Source organism: Lichenostomus cassidix, chromosome Z, assembly GCF_008360975.1.
Source record: "Lichenostomus cassidix isolate B80296 chromosome Z, HeHo_3.0, whole genome shotgun sequence".
NCBI classification, from domain to species: domain Eukaryota; kingdom Metazoa; phylum Chordata; class Aves; order Passeriformes; family Meliphagidae; genus Lichenostomus; species Lichenostomus cassidix.
In genome coordinates, this window is record NC_139511.1 from 60,954,495 (window position 1) to 60,971,581 (window position 17,087).

Below are 17,087 nucleotides of genomic sequence, written 5' to 3' on the forward strand. Positions count from 1 at the left end.
CGCTCAGGGCGCGCGCCGGGCGGCGGGCGGTGCAGCTCCTTAAAGGGGCCGCACGCCCGCCGGGGACCGGTGCTGTTCTGAGTGCGTGCGGAGCCACACCGGCAGCGACATCGGCAGCGACATCGGGAACCACACCGGGAACCATCACCTCCGACGGGTGAGCGCGGCTCGGGCCGCGGAGGCCCTCGGGCCGGGAGCGAAGGGCTGCGGAGCCGCGCGGGGAGAGCATGCGGGGGGCGGTGGGGCTGCGAGGGGCGAGCCGCACGCAGGGTCGGCGTGGATGGGAGAGGTGTTTCCAGGGATGCGAGCGCGTTCGGAGGAACGCCCGTAACGCGGCAGGGAGGAAAGAATAATAATAATAATAATAAAATTAATAATGGGGGAAAAACGAGGAGAGAAAAAGGATAAAAAGCCACCCCAAAGAGGCGCGTCAGGGTGTCCCAAATTAGGTGTCACCCGCACCGGCCGCTGTCCGGAGCATCACGGCCCGTGGGGCGACGCAGCGGGCGATGCTCACTGCCCGGGAGGCAGACAAGTGCCTCCCGAAAGAGCCGCATCCCGGGACGGGGGTCCCGGGCGCTGCCTCCCGCCCTGCCCCAGGGGAGGCCCCCGGGCTGTGTGAGCTGCGCTGAGCTCAGGCTGCTGCGGGGCTCCGCCGGGCTCTGCCCCGCCTCAGAGGCCACCGAGAAGCCTTCGGTGTGTCCCTTAATTGCCTCCCAGTGTCGCGACAGCGTCGCCCTCCCAAGCCGGGAAAGGCGGAGCGAGCGTGTCCCCCTGCCCACGCCACCTCCCGTCGCGCAGGCAAAGGCAGCCGGGTGCTGTCCCGAGGCATGCCGCCGCCTTGGTTGTTGATGGCGTTAGCCGCAGGGCTGTGGGCATCCCGGCGCCCACCCGTGCTGCTGACGGAGCCCCGTGCTCCGACCTGCCGCCACCCCCGCGGGTGGGGCCGCACGGCTCCGTCCCAGGCTCCGTGCCCGCGGTGTGGGGCTCCGGCGGTGTTCCGTGTCCCGCGGGATGCCCGGCGCGGCCCGTCCCGGCTGCGGGGCTGCGCGTCCCGCGGGGCTGTGCCGCGCTCGCGGCGGGCGCGGCGACCTCTGCTGGCGGCAAGGCTGTCGTGCGCGCGAGTGTCACCTGCGGGCCCGTGCGGGGACAAGTGGGTGATGTCACACCGGGGCTGCCACAGCCCGTCCCGCTGCTCCTCTGGAGCCAAAGGCATCGCTTGTAGCCAACGAGGCCGGGACGTATTTTCTACCTTTGAGTAAAGTGTTCCGTTAGAATTAAAAACTTAGGCAGGAAATAACAGCGTCAAATTATTGACATTATATGCTCAAATTCCTAAGAAAGACAATGAACGCCACCAGCTGTTATGAGAGAATGTGTTTCTGGTAACACCAGCAGAAAGAAGCGGCTTGTCTTACACTGCTTGTTCATTCCCACCGGAATCATAAGGAGACACAAAATAAAGCAGGTTTCTAATTTCTGTAAATTAAAGCGTTTGAGGTTCTTGGTTTTTTTCAAAGAAATCATACTTCTGAGAAAGTTTTCATTTTCAGTAAAAACTCAATGATAGGATGTTGTTTGCCGTTTGACCAGGAGGACAAAGGACTGTCTGTTTTACACTGAGTAAACAAGTTTTTTTTTTCTATAATGACTGACTGACTCAAGATGTCATACAGCCCATTTCCTTCAGCAGTCAGAGCATGCTTACAAAGCAGTGCTTCTCATGGCAGTACAGCCCGGTAGCCCAGACTGCTGCCCTGTTTGGTGTGACTAGTGAGCTTGGTATTTTGTGAGCCTGGGAACACGATAAAAACACCCTCCCTTTAGTTGTGTCCTACATAAAGTTTTCCGATGAGAGGACTGCAGTGCATAATACCACTTGAATGCCAGTTTTGGCATCTCAAAGTTCTCTAAGTAGCAAGCAAAGGACACACTGGTTTTCCTCAGCACTCAACAACAGAGCAATTCCTTTTGGCATTTGGATTTTCCCAGCGATTCACTGCCTGGTTAAAAGCCCCCGTTGTTCCATGGCCAGTACATATCAAATCCATTACACGTGGCATGCAGGTTTCACGGAAAAGTCGCTGCATCCTTTCAGTACTTAGAAAGAGCTTGTTAAAAAATAGAGGGAGAGGGACTTCTTGCAAGAGTGCATAGTGAGAGGACAAGGGGGAATGGTTTCAAACTGAGAGTAGGTTTAGATGAGGTATGAGTGAGCTCTGCTCTGGGTACACAGCTTGCCCTCAGCATGGCTGCCAGACACTCATGAGCTGGTATTTTCTTTTTGAAAAAAATGAGGTGTTTTGTGCCAGAGAGATGGACCCCAAAGCCCTTTTCCCAGCTGGTCCCTTGGGATCTCTCTGTGGGCATGTGTCCGCATTCATATGGGAGCCAAAAAGCACCCTCCTCCCCTGCAGTGCCTTTGCAGGTGTGGAATAAAACACAGCTTTTGGAACCAAGTTTCGGAGCGCAGCGCTGCTGTGTGTGCCCAGGCCACAGAGGTGTGTGTGACTCGGTCACGGTGCTGCCGAGAGGGACGTGTCCCTGCTGTCCGCAGCTCCTGGCCACTCTCCGGACCAGCACACTCCCTCCCTCCCCTCGCTGTGGCTTCAGCAAATCGCTGATGGCCACTGCACTGACAGCACCAGCCTGTTGCTGTGCCATAACAAACCCTGCCCGGCAGCTTCCAAAGGCAGGAATAATGATGGGTTTGCTCCGTTTGTGGGTTGGTGGTTTTTGGTTTTTTTAAATCAGTATAGTTTAAAGCAAGATACGGAGATACGGTGTTGCTCCACAGTGCAAACAGAAGGGAGGTGCCAGGGGATTGTCCGAGATAGCAAACAAACAAACCCAAAGCCACACAGGAAGCCTCGCAGAGCTGGGGTTTGGGTGCTGGAGAGCTCAGTTTGTTTCCCGCCGGGCGTTTCTGGCTCGCACGGAGCCGCAGCCCGGCGTTCCGTCCCGCCGCTCTGTCCCGCCGCTTCCCGTGCCGGCCGGGCGGGGCTGCCCCCGAGCATGCGCGCTGCCCGCCCTGCGCATGCGCACTCCGGCGGGAGGCGGCCATGGGATTCCGCGGCGTGTAAGAGTGCGAGCCGCGGCTGCGTGAGGGCAGAGGTGGGACGGCGGGAGGGCGGCGGGGCTGCGCGCTGCGCTGTGCTGGGCACAGCCTGGGTGGGGAACGCGCTGGGAGCCCTCTGCGCCGTTCCCGCGGCTCCTCTCCGGCTCCCGGGCGGGGTATGGGTAACCTTGAGTGTGGTGGGGACGGCGGCAGGGGACGCAAACACGGCGGAATTGGTTGTTTTGGTTAAAGCGGCGCAGCGCGCTGTGGGCCGTTGTTGGTCCGTTTGCACAGTTGGTGCCGCTGGGAGAGGCCGGGCGAGGTCAGTGCGGCGGTGCTCGGAGCTGGGCGCGGAAGGGACGAGTGCCCTGTTAGGATGTAAGCCAAGGAGGATGATGCAGGGCAGTGTAATTGAGGTAGGGTTGAAGTAACAGGGTGTAGTATGTCCTTGGGCGTAGTAAATCCTCAAGTGTGGTGACAGGAAGGTTGTGGGGTTAGAGTAAGGAAACTCGGCCTTTCAGGGAGAACACTGTTCATCTCAGCCCGTGAAATATTCCTCCAGGCTTGGTGTTTGGAGTTCTAATTTTGGAATGCCAAAATAAAGTATGTCTAAAGCAAAAAAAAATAAAACCCAAACCCAAAAAAAAACCCCACCCCAAAAACGGACACCAACACCCCTCTCAAAAAAACCCCTAAAACCAAAACAGAAACTAAAAAGCAAACCCCACACAGAAATAATTCTGCCCTGTTGCAAGTATAAACAAAACAAAGTGACCTATGTCACTTTGTTTAAAAATAAAAATGGTTTTGAAGAGTCCTGGTCTGTTTTAAGATGGTGATTTCCTAGTAAGTGTTTTCAACTAGCAACACTAATAAAAATACCCATTTTTTCTAGCTTGGTTATATGCAAAACTGAGACTGTGCATTTAAGCAGAAGTAAGAAAATGAACATTAATTTCTCAAACACTTAACACTCAGTAAGTTTGTGTTTTGCTTCAGTAAGATAGCTTGGGCTTAACCTACATCTGTCCATCTGCAGGGCTGAAATTAGTATTTTCACTTAATTGAAAAAAATTTTACAAAACTCTAATGATGTTTACAGTATACTTGGTCTAAAGCTTCACCCGAGGCAAAGGCATGCATTCTGCAAATGACCTTACAGAGTACATACAATACAGTTTTTCCAATAAAATTACAGAAACTGAAAGTAGGTCCCTCTAAATGGATGTGAATAAATCACAAGGTTTTGTGGTTTTCTTTTTTTTTTCTTAAAGATCTGCCACGATGCCTGGGTCTCTTCCAGTGAATGCTGAATCCTGTTGGCCCAAAGATGTGGGAATTGTGGCACTGGAAATATATTTTCCCGCTCAATATGTTGACCAGACAGAGCTGGAGAAGTATGATGGTGTGGATGCTGGGAAGTACACCATTGGGCTAGGCCAGGCAAGGATGGGATTCTGCTCTGACCGGGAGGATATCAATTCCCTCTGCTTGACTGTGGTTCAGAAGCTCATGGAGAGGAACAACCTTTCCTATGATTGCATTGGGAGGTTAGAAGTTGGAACGGAGACCATAATTGATAAATCAAAATCTGTGAAGACTGTCCTGATGCAGCTTTTTGAAGAGTCTGGTAATACAGATGTAGAAGGAATCGACACCACCAATGCATGCTATGGAGGCACTGCTGCTCTTTTTAATGCTATTAACTGGATTGAGTCCAGTTCCTGGGATGGTAAGTCAAGTGTATTTTCTTGAAAAGTTACATCATTCTTACATCAGTCTGCCCTGCAATGACAGTGTTCATGTTTAACCTTATAAAGCCCAGAGCCTAAACTGCTTTTTTCTCTTTCTCTTAAGAAAAAGAAGTCTTTTTCTTAAATGCCCTGGGCATTTGCCACTAGTTCAGTTACAGTGTGAAGAATAATGACATAGCTGTTAATGTAAAAGTCTTCTGTAAATTTTGTTGTTTGCCAGTTGAAATGTAGGGGGAAAGTCAGGATTGATGAGCCCTTTAATCTCGGTGTCATCTCAATAACCCAAGTCTAAACATTGCAGATGGATGTTAAGATATGCCAGACTCGTGGCTCCTTCTCACCATTTTTTCTGTGTTTCTCCTAGGACGCTATGCCCTCGTGGTGGCTGGAGACATCGCTGTGTATGCCTCTGGAAATGCCAGGCCCACTGGGGGAGCTGGTGCTGTTGCAATGCTGGTTGGCCCAAATGCACCACTGATTTTTGAGAGAGGTTAGTCCTGTGGGAGAACATACACTGTTCAAGTCAGATAAGTGCATTTGTCCTGAAGCCTCTTTCCTGGTTTTTGTACCTTGCTGGAGCAGTGGATTAATTCCCACTAATGTCAGAAATTGTGCTTTGTCTCCTCTTGCTCTGGGCTAATTCAGCCAAATTCTGTTACAGGACACAGCAGGGAGCAACTAGAGATGCTCCTATCTGTTAATTTCCTTGAGGATTCTCCAGTAAAATTGATAGAGTGTACTAGGGGTGAATAACACAACATTCTACTTCCAGGACAATATGATGACAATCCTTTATTTCTTGTGTTTGTCATGCTCACTCCTACTGTTGGTTACAGGCAATTGGGAACTGTGTGAAACCTTACCTTAAAAGGCCTGAAGTGCTGTGAAGTGCTTGACTGGGGCCAAAACCACTTGTTTTCCCATGTGTACCAACTGATGCATGCCAATTGACTCGAAGCAGCTGAATAAAATAATTTTCAACTTTTCTGTTGATTTCTGTCCACCAGGGTTGCGTGGAACCCACATGCAGCATGCGTATGATTTCTATAAACCAGACATGGTTTCTGAATACCCTGTGGTGGATGGCAAGCTCTCCATACAGTGCTACCTCAGTGCATTAGACCGCTGCTACACCGTCTATCGCAACAAAATCCACGCCCAGTGGCAGAAAGGTGCGTAGCCTCCCCTGATGATACTACAAAATTGTCAAACACTGGAATGTGTAACTACATAGACAATGCATTTTCAAGTTCTAGTATCTGGTCTGAAGACTAGTCTATGGGTCTCTTCATGTTTGTACGTTCTAAAGCTATTGAAATATTTGCTCTCTCCTGTAAGAAATTATTTATTTCTGTTCTGGCATACCTAAGTTCCTGACAGTCTGTAAGCAGCAGCGTCTACAGGCATTTGTTGGTGTAACATATAACACCTTGGTTAAAAGCATGCTATTACCCACCTCCTTCCAGGCTAGTAAGAAATTTAGATTAATATTTAAATGTTATATAATGACACTGATTTTTTTTTTTTTTACCCAATACATTTAGTAATTGCTTCAATTATATTAAGAGGCATAGGTGTGAAGAGAGGCAAATTAAATAGATTATTATGTCAAAATGCTGGGTGGGAATACAGAGATCCTGTTAAACATAGCTCTTTATTCTAGAATAAGAGCAAACATTGTTAGCTGGTGCAAAAGGTAGTAGAGAAAGAATTTTTAGATGGAAGCAATGCAGTGTTTTAAGTGCACTTGACAGCAGCAGTTAGTGTAACTTGTATGTTTGTGTCTCTTCTATGCCAACATGGTACCATAACTGGTGTCCTGCCAGCTCCCTGCTTTATTTCTATAATTGAAGTGAGTACTAAACATAGATTGTAACACAACACTTCTGCCACTTCCAGAGGGGACAGACAGACGTTTCACCTTGAATGACTTTGGATTCATGATCTTCCATTCTCCTTACTGTAAACTGGTACAGAAATCTGTGGCTAGACTCTTGCTGAATGACTTTCTCAGTGACCAGAACCCAGAAACAGCAAATGGTATTTTCAGTGGTCTGGAAGCTTTCAGGTGAGAATGGCTGCTGTCTTCCTAATTCACATAATCCTAATCTGTTACACATCCAAGGTGTGTTTTCACTTTCTGCTATTTTAGCGACTGCTTCTGAAATTCTTCTTTTTTTCTTCTCTTTTGAATAGGGATATAAAACTTGAAGATACATACTTTGACAGAGATGTGGAAAAAGCTTTTATGAAAGCCAGTGCAGAGCTCTTCAATCAGAAAACCAAAGCTTCATTACTTGTATCCAATCAGAATGGAAATATGTATACCCCTTCAGTCTACGGTTGCCTTGCTTCTCTTCTAGCCCAGTAAGCGTAAAATTGGGAAAAGCTGTTTATGAATAAGGTCATGAAAGGTTTTGGTTTCAGAAAGCCTTTTGTAAAAGCATTGTCTAGCAAACCTTTTCCTATGAGAATGTCTTACGGAGAAAAACTTAAGTTAAATGACTATTCTGCACACACATTCAGTTCAAGTGACAAGCAGATTGAAAATTTCTGTGTCAGAAGCTGACCCAAAACACTTGCTTACGGCCTTCCAAAGTAGGATCTTGTTTGTGAGGTGGTATCTCCCCTGAGCCTCAACCTTTCTCCTCTCCCTTCCCCTAGAAACACTCCTGAAGTGGAAAAGAAAGTCAGGATGTCTTCTCTGTCTTACTATAATAAACACAGCCAAATTAAATTACCATTTAATTAATGTTTTTTAATTACAGACTTTTGCAAAATCCTGTTAAGTTTAAATTAAGCCTCTTCCTGTTTTTTTCCTTTTTTTTCTTTTTTCTTTTTTCTTTTTTTCTCCATTTTTCTTTATTCTGACACTGCCTTCCAGGATGTATGTATTCATTTTAGGCTTGAGATTGCTTAAGAATGAAATTTAGCTGCCTTTATCATATTCTGGGTATTTCTCAGGCATGTTTTGCAGCTTCGGAACTCGTAACAGCAGTATTTGAATTTGTGTTTTTAAAAATCAGCATTTATGCACATAGCATACTAAATGTGTATTATAGACAATATAATTTGCTGGCTGCTCTTCCTAAGATAGCTGCAGTTTCTAGTTATTTAAAACTGGCACTTTGGCTTAATTCTGGATTTAAAAAGCTGTTGTATGATTTGCAGGTACTCCCCAGAGCAGCTTGCGGGACAGAGAATCAGCGTGTTCTCATATGGCTCTGGTTTTGCTGCTACCCTGTATTCCATCAGGGTCACACAGGATGCCACCCCTGGTGAGTGACAGGAGGTGATGTCAGCTACCTCCCTTGCACAGATCACTCTCTATGCCTTTTTACACAACCCACCAGCATAAGTAAACCTGCCTAATGACAGCAGTGCCACACTGAGAATGTCCAGCTTCAGGAAGTATTTACATGTCTCCTTGAGCAAATAAATAATATTCTTCAAACTGTCCTTAAATGTTCTGAGTTGGTTATTGGGAATATTTTTAAATTACTAATACTCGAGATTCTGTAAGGCAAAGTACTTTGGGTTTGAAATGTTCACATGCTAGTGTGCAGTTCTCAGTACTGGCTCTACCTTACATGATGGCTCTATATTGCAGGCTCTGCACTGGACAAAATAACTGCCAGCCTTTCTGATCTCAAAACAAGACTTGACTCAAGAAAATGTATTGCACCTGATGTCTTTGCTGAAAACATGAAGATCAGACAGGAAACACATCATTTGGGTAAGAACTTAATAAATAAATGTCAATCTTTTCTAGTTGTAGAGCAAAATGCTCCTCTCTAATCCACATGACTTTAAATCATTATGGTATGGAATGAAGGAAATGTCCAACCCTTTCTGCTTCTGAGTAGCTTGTGTTCATTTGGCCCAACATTTCTGAAGTAGAAATGCTGGTTTATTTTTTTCTGCCTTAGTGCATCCAATCTGCAAAGGCCTATGTTGGGTAAAACTCTTAGCAGGAAACAACTAACAGTGTGTTACTCCCTTTTTTTACAGCCAATTATATTCCACAATGTTCAGTCGAGGATCTCTTTGAAGGAACATGGTACCTTGTGCGTGTGGATGAAAAACACAGGAGAACTTATGCCCGGCGCCCACTCATGAGTGATGGACCTCTGGAAGCAAGAGTTGGAGTTGTCCACCCGGGCATTGTTCATGAGGTGAACACTCGGCACTCTTTTAAAGTTTGATGTAAATGGTGGAACCATTTACATGTTTGTCTTAGCATGTGCATGTATGTTAAGAGGAAGTGGTTTTATGACTAAAATTCAATACTTTGTTAACACATAACAAGCCAGAAGTAGAAAGTTGAACATGTAATTTTAAAAACTACATTTCATCATAAAAAAGAACGAAACTGCACAAGAATGAAAGAAGAACAAACTGGCTTTTCTCACACAATCTGTTTGCATGAAGCATGACCAATTTGACTGACTTAAGGCCAAGCCGTCCAGTGTAGCATGAATGTTGTTTGAGAGTTGAACTAGCCATGAAGTATGAATGTCTGTGAACTAGAAAACTGTGTTTAATGGTTTTTTTCCCTTCTTCTTAGCACATCCCAAGCCCTGCTAAGAAAGTGCCAAGAATCCCTGCAACAACAGAATCTGAAGGCGTTACTGTCGCCATTTCCAATGGGGAGCATTAAGATACCTCTGTGAGGTGGGGAAAGAAACGAGGTGTGAGGGCAGGGTGAGAGAGAGAAAAAAAGGATTGCAGTAGCACTGAAGTTTCAGTGTACCGTAGTACTTAACTGGAGCATGAAAAAACTGTTTAAGCTCCTTGAAAAAAATCATCATAATATGGTGTGCTGATTTTATAGTATTTTCAGAACACTAAAATCAGGAGTATATTGGAGATAGAGGGACTTGCCAGGTGCTGTGGGGATTCCTTAACATGTCTGAACTTCCATAATTGCTGAAAAGTAGCTGTAGTACATTACTAAGTCTTCATACACAGAAAATAAAAGGAATCTTCTGCCTGCTCTTCCATGTAAAATGACTTGAAACTTGCACTGTTAACTTCTACTAGTATTCAAGTGTGTGCAAAAATAGTCCAAGCTTTTAATGTTAGGGTTCTCAGTGCCTTGACAGTAAGTAGTCTACCTTCTGAATACTGCAATTCTCTTTCACTTTATCACCTTCCCTTTCATCTCCCAGTCTTCCTCCCATCACCCCATTGCTTTGGGACAGGCATAGAACCAAGAACATCCATTGTTGGAATAGAGTCTCTCTTCCCTGTCAAAGTGATTGGATCAAGAACGACTAGGCTGACAAGTGGTTCTCTTAGAAGAAACTCCGTGACCCACTATGTTAGTTACTATGTAATTCCTCCTAACATCTTAACTTGTTTTATACCTGCATTGTAAGTCCCAGCAGCCTGGGAGGAAAGAAGAAGGGAGGTAGTAAATTTTTTCTTCTTAAAAAATGAGATCATTGATTTGGCACCATGATGGATTGATTTGTAGAAGTATCCAAGACAGCAGAATTTTCAAATAAAACTTAAGAGTTATTGTGGAGCTGTTTTAATTGGCAAACGAAGGAAGCAAGTGATCTTTATCACTTTGTCCAGAATTGTGGCCTATTCGCCTTTATATAACACATTTCCAAAAGACTCTTTCAAGCTTTGAATCTGGCTTTGAAGTCCTTCTGACTACAGTAATACTGTAGGAGTGAAGTCTTTTATTTCTTTCCCCCCTCCCGCAATGTGCAAGCTAAAGCTATCCATTTTGCAAGTAGTAGATAGATATACAGTGGTTATGGGGAGTCCATTCTGGTAGATTTTTAAAGGCCAGATTGGAAATGAACTATGATATGAGCCTTTTAAGCTTGTAATATATATATATATATACACACATACATATATATATATATTTAAGTTGAGCTAATGTACAGATTGAAGTTTCATTGAATTTATTTCTTTGCTAATTCTACGTAGCTACATTATCTAATATAAAGTAGCAGAAATTGATTTCTCTGTTAATTACAATTTTTTGTGCGTGTAATGAAGTGTTTGTATTACCTGTCACTCACTAGGATTTGATAACTTGCTGTATTTGTACCAAGTCAAGCCTTGGTAAAATAGTTGTTTATTATAAACTGATGAATACTAATCTGTTTGTTCTGCTGAAAATGATGGAGCAATGCATGATGGTAGTGTTTGCAAGTATTTTGGTTTAGGTTGCTCTCATGAAACTTAACCTTGGCACCTGTAAAACAAACTGTCATGGAACAAAGTCCATTGCTGGCAGTGGACAAGCCAAGAAACGAGCTACTGGCACAGACCTCACATGTCTGTGAGGCTGATCCTTTATTAAAATAAAGTTTGAGATATTTGAAACCTGTTGGAGTAGTGCTGACTTGTTGGTTGGGTTGGGTTTTTAGGGTGGACTTTGTTTTCTTTAACAGGAAAGAAAAAGGAAACTGGCTCTGTTAAACCCAAAGTTCTGAATTCACAAGCTGTGTGGACATTCTGCATCTTTCTTCTTAGTGTCATTCTGTTACAAAAGTGGAAAGAGTTTCTTAGGCTGTATGAAACAATTTTATCAAGGCCATGTTTCAAGATAACTTTAAATGCTTTTATATGAAATGCTTTTCCTTTATAGTGGAGGAATTAATACTCACTTTATTAAATGGAATTAATTACTGTCTTATAAAAAGTGGTATTGTTTTATTCCCCTCAGAAAATCGGAGAAGGAGGCTTGGTTCTTGCTTTGTACATACCTGAGCCTCACAGTCCAGCTTCCCATGGGTGGCTTTTCAGAGTCATTCTGTTGCTCGTTTATATTATTTACTCCTTCTAAAGTGAGCTGATTGTCTCACTGATGTTACAACAGATAAGGCATCCTGCCCGTAAGTGGGAAAGCACGAGCTGTGCCTTTGGACACTCTGTATGGGGCATCTCAACTAAACTCATAGGTTCTACCTCTTAGGTTATCATCTGAGCTGTCCCTGTTGAGAGAACAGCTACCACACTTGTGCTTTGCACTGGAGTTGATGCTGTTGAAGATGTAAGTATAGAATAAGCCATTAAAGCTGAAAATTGGAGCATCTGAGCATTTTGGTGAAGCTCAGAACAACTGGAGTTGTCAGATTCTCCAGTTTTTAACTTGCAGTGGTCAAGTGTCAAAATCAGCTTTGTGCCAGCTTTGGTTGCCAAAGCAGGATGGCAGGAGTGAGGAGAAGCCTGTAATGCTCAGTGGATATAAGCAGATTTTGCAGCTGCTTGCATTCAGCTACTGGTAACACAGGCTAAAGCAAGAACATAAAACTACACAAGTTTTGGAGTATCTTTAAATCTTTCTTTATTGTGCAGCTGGAGTCCAAGCAGTTCCAGACTGGCAGAATCGTGCAAGTAATGGAAGGCGTCAGAAGGGTAATTGATGGTGGGCCAACCAGTCAAGAACCCACACGTGCAGGGTTAAAGTACTGAATCCTAATTTGTCTTTTGGAATCATGACAAGTTGGGAACTGCAGCCAACAACAGTTTTGCTGTTTCTTGAAAGAAAATAAAATGCTTTTTTAAAATTAGTTTGTCTAATTGGATGAGGAAGTTCCAAAGAAGAATTTGAAGTTTAGATTATGATCTGGTCTCTGCTTAAATTTAGTTCTCTGCAAAAACTATCTCGGTTTGCTGTGGTAAAGGTGTGTTAAGCTGAGGTACAGCTTTTCAGAAGTTAGCTGTTATATGCCTGTGTTGCGGTTTTGAGGATGTTACAGCAGACTTTACCCTAGAGCCTCTCTACCCAGCCCGGTTCAGCGCCTCAGTGCTCCAAACCCTCTGTCCCAGGGCTGGACACTGCATTCTCACCGGCCAGGGAGCCATAAGGCTAGCTCTGGTTTGTCTGCTTCCACAACCGGCGGTGATAAAGGAGGCGAGGAGGGTCTATGCGTTGTGTCCATGGAAGATGTTTATTCGCATGGTGCAGCAGAGGCCAACGACCTCCCCGAGGCAGAGATGCCTCGAGGGCGAAGGCCTCACATGCACAGCTACATGTGGAGCATAAACACACATGGAGCATAGACAGCAAGATGGTGGAGGGTAAGGGGTTTTATAGGGCAACAGAGAAGGGCAGGGAGTGGGGAACTTGCAGCTATTACCACAATATGCCTGTATAGAGAATCTCCCAAGTGGGTTAAGTGCAGTAGTGTGATGTTTATTAAAAGATCCCCTCCACTCATGATCCTTTCAGTTACTGAGTTCTTGTACTTCTCCAGGTGTCTGGAGAAAGGGTCAAAAAAATGCACAAGAGCTCTGTATTTGAGTGCTTCACTGTCACTTGAGAAATGCGAAGAAAATGAGGCATTTTTGGCTTATTCAAAAATTACAAAAAATGTTAACACTAGAATTTAAGGAAAGTGAATAATCCCCTTTGTCAAATGTGCTGAGCATAAAGCTTGCAGTGCAATTTTATAAAATAGAGCACAGCTTGGATGTGTGCTTAATCCCACTGTAAGAATTTATTCCGTTCCTCGAGTCATCTTCTTTGGGATCTGGGTGGGACATGATAGGAACAGATTCTAGTGCTCTTTTCTTCTGTACTCTGTGCAACACAATTCTGTAGACCCCTGTTATTGAGCTGCGTGCATCTCTTCCCCGGTTGTTTTGAATGTGCTGTTCTGTGATTCCTAGATCTTCCAGAATATTTTTCACCTCAATTTCTTCTTCTTTGAGTGTACTGATGTCTGATAAATACTTCGGATCCAGTTGAAATGTCTGTAAAGGTTTGGGGAATGGTATTCCTTGCATCCATTCACTGTTCATAATCAGTTTGACAGAGTATCGCTTGGTTGGTACTGGCTGAAGGACTCCTTTTATTAGTTTCTGGCAATTTTCTGAGAGGCAGGGAGGCAAAGTGTATGTCCCTTCAAGAATGCACTTTTTCAGCTTGCCTACTGTATCTGCCCGAAATGGCATGCTACCTGTCGTCATGAAGTATAAGAGGATTCCCAGTGCCCAGATGTCTACATAGATGCCAATATAGTTTTCATCTCGGAAGAGTTCAGGAGCGGCGTAAGGAGGGGAGCCACAGAAAGTTTTTAAAGTTTCATCTCTTTTACTCATTGTGCTGAATCCAAAGTCTCCCACCTTAACACAGGTGTTACTGGCGTAGAAGACATTTTCTGCTTTCAGGTCCCGGTGAATGATATTATTGTCATGCTGCGGAAGAAGAGAAGTTGGTATTGATTTGTTCCCATGAAAGTTCTCAATGGCTATCCCTAATGGATTAACTATCCTTTGGGACAAGGGGAGTTATCTTAGGCAAAGTGAGAAACCAGTTTTGCAATGAAATTGGGAAAAGTATTAAATTTAACTTAATTCTCTAATGATACAAAAACAATTGAGTAGGGGGAGAAGAAGGGTGCTGGGATTTTTTTAAGCACTGCAGTCTCGACTTTTAATTTTCATGAAGCAAATGCGTGAGGGCAGTGTGACTAATCCTACAAGACTAGACACCTTCATGTGCAAAATCTGTGCTTTTTTAGGGTTCACAACAGTTGTTTTTGCAGTTACTACATGTAACTTATGGATTTAAGCATTTAGTTCACCAATTTAACATGATCACAGAAAAAGTAAGAAAGTTGCTACAATTCCATTCTGTGATCTAATGTCCTATGAGGAACTGGTGGTGGCAGGACAGAAGGGCCACAGAGGACCACAGACTTGTGCCTTGTGGTTTTTCATGTTGGAGGACACCTAACTTTACTGTCTTCTAGTTTTAGAAATCTAAAATACATACATCATAACTTCTAGTTTTTTCCCTTGGAAATGTCAGTAGTAACTAAGGACTCAAACTGAATTTGCTCTGCTTCGTTATGACACACCCATCTTGATTAGGTAAGAGTTTAGCTTTGAAATAACTAGAATGAGCACTCTCTGCCTTATCCTTTGGAGTAACATGGTGGCAGTACCTGGAGGCAATAAGGAAACCCTTTGGAATCCTATTTCAACTGTCATTATTAACAGCCAGGGATCCTGTGTCCTTGTAGACTGGCAGCAGTGAGATGGGATTTTTTTATGTAACCCGGATGTGATGGCTTAATGAAAGTGAAATGTGCAGAAGTCTTTCTGTACAACTGAAAAGGCTGGCTAGCTCAGTAGTCTATAATTAATTCTAAGAAATAGATGTGGTGTAATTTTGAAATGTAAATTCAGTTCCTGTAGCTGCAGGGTACCTGTCCTGTGGATCAAGTGTTTAAGCTAATCCACCACTTAAAACAAATATGATCATTTCGTCAAAATACATAAAAAATTCATGCTGTTTATATAAGCCATGAACAGTGTGTAATGCAGTTTCTAGATGTCAGACCTGAGAATATCATTGTTTCTAACTTCGCCGGAAGCTACTGCATGGCAGGATAACACGAGCCACGGGAGGGCACCCTGAGCCAACTTTAACCAATGCTGCTTCTCAAATTTGTGCAACCGTTCTCCGTGTTTTTATTTGATTGAAGGAGCTGTAATTACCCTGCAAGGTTTAGATGAGATTTACCGAAGTAGTTTAGTTGCTCCTTTTCTGCCTGGACAAGATGCTTTGGGGTCTACACAACTAGCATCATCCTAAGTGAAGATACTGAAGACAAGGCAAGAAGTGACTTGCTGGGTGTTAACTTCACAGATTTTCATTGAAGCAAGGACCAGGAATTGACTGTCTTTAAGTGACAGATTCCCATGCATCCCATTAAGAAGAAAAAGCATGATCTTTGCAGTACCTAACCAGCCTTTCTGGAAGTAGGAGAGTGACTGATCCTACGTTTTTAAATAAGGTGAGGGAAGAAATGAAGTTTTGTTCACTTTGCCCACAGCACCTTAAAGCAGACAGAACATTTGCTAAAGGGATGATTACACCCACCAGGTGTTCCCAGTTCAGTCTCTTCTCAAAAACTGTCAACAGAGAGGCGGCAAGCCAAGGTGGATGTGCAAGCTCTCAGATACCTATAACCCAGCCCTTCTCTGGCTGTTTTGCTTTTCAGAAATGTGGGCCTGAAATTTTGGGCAACAGTATACCTACTGTTGAAAGTCAAAAGACACATCCACAAACTGTGCTAGTAATAGTGAAGGGCCAACATGCCTGTATAAGAGCAACTTACCATGTGCTTCACAGCAGACACAATCTGGGAGAATATTATTTTACACTCTGTTTCTAGCAGCTTTCCTTCTGTACTGATTTTAGTGAAGAGCTCCCCACCTCCTGCATACTCCATCACCAGGTGCAGTTTTGAGAGTGTCTCCACCACTTCATACAGCCTGATGATATTTGGGTGGTGCAGCTTTTCCATGCTGGATATCTCACGAGACAGCAAACGTTGAGTCTTCCTGTCTAGCTTTGTCTTGTCCAAAATCTTAATTGCAACTTTCTCTGAGAAGAAAAGGATATTTTCTATGTTGTTAATGCAATAGGTACAAATGGTAATACTATTTATTTACAACAATGCTTGTTGTAGAAAAGCAATAAAATTTCACCTCATCACAATAAATTAAGCTGCAGCCCTGCAATCTTTCACACAACCCGCAATCTTTCACACAACTCCTGCCCCCTTCTGTCTATGACATCCTACTCAGTGCTGAGATAGCTGAAGGCTAGTAGAGTATTGCAAGAGCTGATCAAATCATCTGCTGCCTTGGTGTGCTTTGCTGTGACAAGCTAATGAATGTCTGAAGGTACAGCATCTGCTTTTGGTGTCCAGTGCTGGTAAAAGAAGTCTGTGTTTTCTTAGTCACAGCTCCTGAGATGAGGTACTTGGAGACTAATGGAGGTGCTAAATTTGGGTGCTTTATTTCAGACAAAACAGACAAACTTGCAGGGAATTTAGAGGCTTTGGGTGTTTTATTCTGAGCAGTGGAGTAAGTCGCAGGGATCCTGTAAGGCAGCAAATCTAGCCAGCAGATGCTGTCCTGGTAATGCAAAGCTGCTTTTAAGTCCTACATGTTTCTGGAGCATATCTGCCATGAAGCCAAGGGCCACAAAACACATACACATATCTGCAGCTGCACCACTTCATCAGAGTAGCTCAGAGCAGTATGAATAGGTCAGTCAATTACCCTTATGTTTCTGTAATAGTCTGTAAGTTACAGCTTTTGTCTTCACTCTTCTGAATACAGCTGGTATTTGAAGGATTAATCTGGTTAAAACAGGTTTACAGTGGCTTTGTATAACTTGTCAGGACAGCAAAATAAAAATGGAGCACAGCAATAAAAACAACTATTTTTATTCATGGGAATAAGGGATTTTTGGTTGTTTGGTGATTTTTTCCCCCTCAAAA

The 17,087-nt window shown here is 44.1% G+C and overlaps 2 protein-coding genes across 9 annotated transcripts in view; one reads left to right on the forward strand and one right to left on the reverse strand.

Annotated features, from left to right (window-relative positions):
* HMGCS1 (3-hydroxy-3-methylglutaryl-CoA synthase 1) overlaps positions 1-17,087 on the forward strand; it is a 21,535-nt gene continuing 4,448 nt past the window's right edge. Inside the window, exons 1-10 of one of the 5 annotated variants that reach the window (XM_085043075.1) lie at positions 3,048-3,079; positions 4,333-4,790; positions 5,177-5,302; positions 5,820-5,984; positions 6,712-6,880; positions 7,009-7,179; positions 7,984-8,090; positions 8,423-8,548; positions 8,824-8,987; positions 11,232-11,482. In XM_085043075.1, coding sequence (XP_084899201.1) covers positions 3,063-3,079; positions 4,333-4,790; positions 5,177-5,302; positions 5,820-5,984; positions 6,712-6,880; positions 7,009-7,179; positions 7,984-8,090; positions 8,423-8,548; positions 8,824-8,987; positions 11,232-11,273 — 1,545 coding nt within the window. In that variant the 5' untranslated portion in view covers positions 3,048-3,062 and the 3' untranslated portion in view covers positions 11,274-11,482. The other 4 variants (XM_085043074.1, XM_085043072.1, XM_085043071.1 and 1 more) reach the window with 4 other exon arrangements.
* The window catches only part of NIM1K (NIM1 serine/threonine protein kinase), a 16,400-nt gene continuing 12,291 nt past the window's right edge, over positions 12,979-17,087 (reverse strand). For all 4 annotated transcript variants that reach the window (XM_085043078.1, XM_085043079.1, XM_085043077.1 and 1 more), the window contains 2 exons: positions 15,915-16,183; positions 12,979-13,983 (listed from right to left, as the gene is read on the reverse strand). In XM_085043078.1, the coding sequence (XP_084899204.1) occupies positions 13,234-13,983; positions 15,915-16,183 (1,019 nt within the window). In that variant the 3' untranslated portion in view covers positions 12,979-13,233. The remainder of the gene's footprint in view (positions 13,984-15,914; positions 16,184-17,087) is intronic.